This window comes from Gymnogyps californianus, chromosome 8, assembly GCF_018139145.2.
Source record: "Gymnogyps californianus isolate 813 chromosome 8, ASM1813914v2, whole genome shotgun sequence".
Lineage (NCBI taxonomy): Eukaryota > Metazoa > Chordata > Aves > Accipitriformes > Cathartidae > Gymnogyps > Gymnogyps californianus.
Window position 1 is genome coordinate 5,066,090 of NC_059478.1, and position 6,622 is coordinate 5,072,711.

Genomic DNA, 6,622 nt, shown 5'->3' on the forward strand with positions numbered 1-6,622 from the left:
CTGCAGCGGGGTGAACCGGCACCGGGGCCGAGACGCCGCAGGGTACCCGCACGCCGGTGCCGCAGGGAGGAGCCCGGCGGCCGGGGATGCTCGGGGCCCGCTGCCGGGAGGGGAGGGGACCCACCGCGTACCGGCGGCTGCCCGCAGGCCCGCCCGGAGGCTCACCCAGCACGAAGTAAGGCAGCTCCGTATTCTCCAGGTCATCCACCACCACCATCTCGCCGGGGAAATCGTTGCGTACGGAGAAGAGCAGCTTGGGCTCGGCGGCCGAGGGGCCGTGCATGATGCTGAGGTCGTTCTCCCGCAGGAAGGGCAGCGCCGACACCGTGATGCTCTTCAGCTTACACTCCAGCTCCTTGGCCGCCGCCTCCGCCGCCGCCGCCGCCGCCTCGGCGGGACCGCTGCCCGCCGCCAGGCAGCAACCGGCGAGCAGGGCGCACAGCCCGGCCAAAGCCATCTTGGAGCCCCGCTCCGCGCTCCCAGCGCCGGCCGGGCGGGCGGGCGGGCGGCGGCGGCGGCGAGGGGCGGGGACGCGGGGCCCGGCGCCTCCCCGTGCGGCTCGGCTCGGCTCGGCACGGCTCGGTTTCCCCGGCCCCGCGCCTCCCCCCCCTCCCCTTTCCTCCGCTTCCCCCATTTTTTCTCCCCGCACGCCTGGAAAACCGGGAGGGCTTGCGGAGCGATGCGGTGGCGGGAGGGGTGCCGGTGCTGCCTGGCCCGGCCCGGCTGCCTTTGCCTCCATCTGCACTGAGAATATCGTACAGGTAACCCCCACCCGGGAGAAATCGCAGACCTCCGAAGTGCCAGACCTCCAAAATCCCAGCAGAAGTCAGGGACCTCCAAAGTCCCAGGAGAAGTCACAGAGCTCCAAAAATCACAGACCTCCAAAATCCCAGGAGAAATCACGGACCCCAAGGCCCCAGGAGAAGCCACGGACCTCCAAAATCCCAGCAGAAGTCATGGACCTCCAAAGTCCCAGAGAAGTCACAGAGCTCCAAAAATCACAGACCTCCAAAATCCCAGGAGAAGACGCAATCTCCAAAATCCCAGACCTCCAAAATCCCAGGAGAAATCATGGACCCCAAGGCCCCAGGAGAAGTCACAGACCTCCAAAATCCCAGACCTCCAAAATCCAAGAAGTCAAGGACCTCCAAAGCCCCCAGCCTGTGTGTTTTGGGGAAAAAAAAAAAAAAAAAAAAAAAAAGATATTGGGATTGTAAGGGGAAACCCCAATCCTGCTGGTTCTTTTTGCACCGGAGGCTTTTTATTTTTACTCTAAGTGAGCTCAGAGCAGCACCGACGGCTTGCCCGACCACCAAACCTGCCTGCAGACACCTGCGGTTCCGCAGCCAAAATGTTCTGGTAGGAAATGTTCTCCTGGCCCAGTGTGGGGTGAAAGGCCCAGGCCCCACCCCGGGCAGGAACACACGGCCACGCCGCTTTGGTTTTCCCCCTTGGAGGCTCCTGCCAGCTGGTACCCACAGATCAGAGGGGTGCGGAGGCATCGCCGCCCTGGAAGCAGAGCTCCCACCCCACCGGCTCCGTGTCGGCTCCTCCTGCGGGGCACGGCTCCATCCTGCCTGGTGCCTCCAAAGAAAACCACACACAGCAGATACGCGTTACTTTGAAAAAATCTTGCAATTTTCTTTTTTGTTTTTTTTTTTTTTTTTTGCAGAGCTTTCCCCCTCACCTTGCAGCAGCTTGCAGGGGTTTCCCCAAATTTCTCCTCCCCCACCCATGCCAGCCGCGAAGCTTAACATGCCCCCAGCGTGGGCACTGCAAGGGGACACCGCTGTGCCCCAAACACACTGGGTGGAAGAGCCACAGCGGGTGCTTTTCCCCAGACCTGTTTCTGATTTATAATGACCCTCCCAGTTACCCACTACGTTTTGGGGAGGAAAAGCTACGCTCACCAGAAATTACCCATTTTCAACACCAGCCTCGTTAACAATCAGAGCCAATTAACATGTAACGGTGAGGGTGTTTTCAGAAGTCAGCTAGCCGGGAAGGTGTTTCAGTAGCACCGTCCCCCGCCAGCACCGGTCAGCTGCAGCTGCCGGCAGAGACAATAAAAAAATCAGGAAAAATCAGGAAAAAAGGAGCAGCAGTGTTTTGCAGGACGGGGCACGGCCCTCCTTTTGGGGGGCAGAGGGAAATCCCTTTGGAGGGCCTCCGCCAGGCCCTTTCGCTGCTCTTCTTTCACCAGGGGACACAAACTCATTAAAAAGAGGGGTTTTCCCGAAAAAAAAAAAAAGGTGCAATTGCATTATTCAGAAGGGGTGGCCAAGGAGGTCCTTTCAGCCCCCGTTTGGAAACGGGGTGCATCCCTGAGAGCAATATCCCGCTAATGCCTAACACCGCACAAAGAGGAGCAAACAAGGGGCTTGGTAGGAGGCGTGAATAATACATACAGATAAATAAAACATTTAAAAAGAAAACAGCAGAGAACGGTAAATCCGGCATCACCGGCGGCGTTCTCCTGCCCGTAACGCCCGACACGCGACATCCTGAACCTCGTTAAGCATTTACTGGTATTGATGGTGTAATCTGGCACAACCAGGATTTCCTTTAAAGTCCGGAGGAAGCCGGTGCCGCCGCGTGCCAGCGGGCCACCGGGGCCTCGAGGCAGCGACCCCTCCCCGGCACAGCCGCCGTGGGGGGGACACGGACACGGGACCCACCCGGCCCTTCTGCGGGGACACGCGGCTTTGGGGGCCGGGAAGGAGAGAGGGGAAAGGCCGGCGGGGCTCGGAAGCCCCCCGCGGCTGTGCAGGCGGGCTGAGCACCCACGGGCCGCCGCCGCAAACCCCCGCGCCCGCTCCACGCGTGTCCCCCGCCGCGCCGCGCCTCAGCCTCTCCGCTCCGCCCCGCCTCGAACGCGGCATCACCAATGGGAAGGCGCGGGGAGGCCGGCGGCGCCTTTTATTGGCTGCCGCCCTTGCATATATTATCGGGCGGCGGCGGCGGCGCCGCCGAGCGCGGCGGGACCCGGCGCGGAGCCGGGAGCCGGCAGGAGCCCGGTCGCGATCGCGGCGGCGGCGGGCGCGGGATGCTGGGGGGCCGCCGGGGGCCGCCTGCCCGCCCGGCGATGGGGCGGCGCGGAGCGGCCGGGAGGCGGCGGCGGGGCAGGGCCCGGGGCCGCTGAGACGAAGCGGAACGGAACGGGACGGGACGGAGAGGCGGCAGGTGCCTCGCCGGCGTTGAACGGGAGCCTGGGGTAAGTCTGCAGGGGAGGAGGAGGAGGAGGAGGAGGAGGGGGGGGGGGAGCCGGCGTGGGGACCCCACCGGTGAGTGGGATGGCAGGCGGGAAGGGGAAGGAGCGGTGCGGGGGGACCCGCGGCCCCGCACGGCGGAGATCCCGGGTACCGCCGTGCGCGACGGTGGAGGCGCGGCTCGGCCGCCGCCGGCTCGCTCGGTGACCTTGGTCAAGTTGCCTCCCTGCTCCGGGCTCGCTTCGCAGCCTCCCCGGCGAGGACGAGTGTAGAGGAAGGCAACGAGCCCTTCCCGGTGCCCAAGTGCGGGGCCCAGCAGGTCCGGGGGGCTGCGACCGGCCCGGTGGAACCGGGTGCTGGCAGGCTGCCGGGGTAAACAAGATGCCCGGGAGGCTGAAAACCTGCTGCTGGTTGTGCAGCGTGCCCTGCTCCGAGGGAGATGCCAGTGTGAGATGCCCTGGGACCACAGGGACTGAGGGAGGTGCCCCCTGAAATGCTCGAACACATACTTTACTGTTGGGTATATAAAAAATCAACAGGAGAGATCTCCTGTCCCCCGTGCTGCAGCACAGGGCCCCGCTGCCACTGGCTCTCCCGCCAGAGCACCGGGCCGAGGCGAGGAGCGGGTGACCGTCGGAAGACATTTACTCACCTCAAACGCTGCGTGGGGTTACCAGCACGGTGCCGGTGATGGCAGCCTCTGGCAGCTCTGGGAGAGAGGGGTCCCCGGCTGCGAGGCTTAATTCCCTTCGCTAAACACTAATTTTTTTCAGTAGGAAACAAAACTCCGGATCTTTAAAGCACTGGGCTCCAGAGCGTCAGCTCTTAGCACAGCGATGTCCACCCTGTCCTGCCCTTTCTTAGGGGGACCCACATGCCGCTGCCCTCCGAGGCTGCCCCGGAGCAGGGCTGGTGGGTACCAGGGCTGCCACCCCCCTGCTGCGGTCCCGGGGCCGGGTAGGGTGAGCCTGGGTGCTGCGGGGCCGGGTGGGACCTGCCGGCAGATGTCAGTGTCCCCTCTCTGTCAGCAGCCAGGAGCGTCCGTTACCAGCCCCGGCGATGTTGCAAGGAGGCCCCTGCACTTTCTTCCAAGCAGAGCTGGCTTTGGTGGGGGTTCAGTGCCAGTTTTGAGACCTGGGGAGCAGCAGGATGCTGGGAAGGGGGGTGGCCCCACTCTGACACCCCAGATCGCCTCCCTCTCTCTGCCCAGCGCCAGCCACCCACTGCCTTATTTACCCTGTGCCGCTGATGCTGAGCTACCGCTGTGCATCGCTGCCCGCCCGTGACACTTGTCACCTGTGTGAAGGCAAGGGAGGGATGGGAGGGAGCGGTCCTCACCTTGCACTGCCTCCAGCTCCTGCACGAGGCTGGTACTCGGCTTGTGGGGTCCATCGGAGGGGAAGGAGCCATCCTCTCCAAGGAGGGGGCTGCAGGGATGCTCTTCCCCAGCCCCAGAGACCCATCTGCAGGGATGCTTCAGGCTGAGAGCTCAGCACAAGGCGGGGGAAGCCAGCGCTGTCGCCACCATCACCACGCTGGGGGGGAGTTGTATTTTGCACATTGCTCTTTTAAGAGGCTTTTTGCCTGTGGGTGTGAAAGTCTCGGGTGAGCAAAGCCAGAGGGCAGAACACATGGCACTGGTGCGACACGCTGCGCGCAGCTGCTCTCTCCCCTGATGGCGGCCCAGGCTTCATCTCATTTGATGTCTTATGCAAATCCTTAGCTCCCTGAGTCCTGGGATTTTCTGCTATTTTCCTTTACTCTCATCTTCAAGTGTCTTGCTTTTAAGGATGTGAAGAAAAGCTAATAAAAGGAACCCAATTCATCAAGTCTTGCAGGTTATTAATCCAGTCTCATGAGCAGGGGGGCGAAGGCTGTCACTTAAAGTTACTTAGCAATAGTGACCGAACAGGCTACGGGGGGTGGTTTGCAGGAGCCTAGCGAGAATCGGTTGACAACCACCATCGTGATCTTTAACATTGCTGCTCAGGCAGGGATGGCAGGCTCCGAGGTGGCTGTCCCCATGCTTGCTGCCCAGAGCCATGTCTCCGCAGGCCGGGTGCCAGGTGGCTGACAGCACCCCGCCGTGCCCACTTTGCCAGCGATTACCGTGCTGCTGTCACTCCGGTGGTGCCTGGCTCGCTCTCTTAATTACCCCGGCAGATCAATGAGGCCCCGGCGCTTCCTTGGGAGCGTGCGGATGCGAGCCCGGCGGCGCGATGCACCACGCCGAGAGCTGCTCATTGCAAACCACGACAGAGCGGGGGGGGTGCAGAGGAGGCAGCGGTGCAGGCAGGGAGAGGCAGGGCTGGGTGCAAGGGAGCTGGGTCGCACGAAGCCCCAGGTGAGGTTGGTGGCTCCGGAGCAAGGGGCTGAGCATCCTGCAGGATTGAGCCCTTTGGGATTGTCTGTCCCGGGGGGTGCAAGTGCCAGAGCAAGAGGTGCCCTGAGCGCCTGCGTGAATTCACACAGGCACGGCTCAGCTGAGTCAATCCACTTCAGAAACTAAACTGCACTTAGCCTCTGCCCAGACTCTTTTAAGTGGCCTTAATTTGATAAAGCTTTCCCACGTTTAATGAGAAGGTGACTCAGTCGCTAAGTTTGACGTTCATTCCCACTAAAAGGCATCTGCAGGGAGCTCAAGACCCGTTCCCCATCGCTCCCTGCTCCCACGTGGATGCACCTTTGCTCCCGCCGTGCCCCAGGGACCAGCCCCCGTGGCTGGGCACGTCCCACAGCTCTGCCACCAACAAGTATCGCTCTTCCTGGCGCAGGCAGCGGGTGCTGCTTTTGCTCCGGGCTTCGGCTCAGCATTTACAGGGCGTAGTGCCTGAGTCCGTCCAGAGTCTTGTGCTTCTTCACGGCACCCAGCAAATACCACCGCAGCCTCTCCCCAGCGCACGCTTCCCAGTTTATGTATCTCTAGATCCGCTCCTGCAGCATGAAAGGGCAGAAATCAATGTTAATGTCCCTGACAATTAGCTAACGTCTTAATTATCGAACTCAGCCTGATTAGTGGTGGAGCGTGTGGCTCCGGAGATGCCGTCAGCATGGAAGCAAGCAGGACCTTGGCATAACTCTGCAGGATGTCGCCGCTGTCGCTGTCAGCTCCAAGGGCAGTAGAGAAAGGCTTTTGCAGCTCACCCGAGCTGCTCACCGGGCACTCGAGCATCCCCGTCCACACCTCGCACCGTCCTGCCTCGGTCTCTCCAGCCGTTTTGGATGAGGACGCCCACCGCAGAAGCAATCCCGTTGCCATCTCAAGGGTGGGAGAGCACCTCTAGAAATTGCAACAAGCTATTTTTAAGATGCAGCTCATGACGAGTGACAGTCTGGGCCGTCACTGGAGGGACACTGGGGCGTTCTGCTGCAGGCAACGGGGACACGGAGGCCTGCAACAAGATCAGGAAGAC

At 62.0% G+C, this 6,622-nt stretch overlaps 1 protein-coding gene across 1 annotated transcript in view; it reads right to left on the bottom strand.

Moving 5' to 3' along the window:
* ASTN1 (astrotactin 1) overlaps positions 1-457 on the bottom strand; it is a 48,634-nt gene extending 48,177 nt beyond the window's left edge. Inside the window, 1 exon segment of the mRNA XM_050900645.1 lies at positions 166-457. Within this exon segment, the coding sequence (XP_050756602.1) occupies positions 166-457 (292 nt within the window).
* Positions 458-6,622: the final 6,165 nt, after the last annotated feature.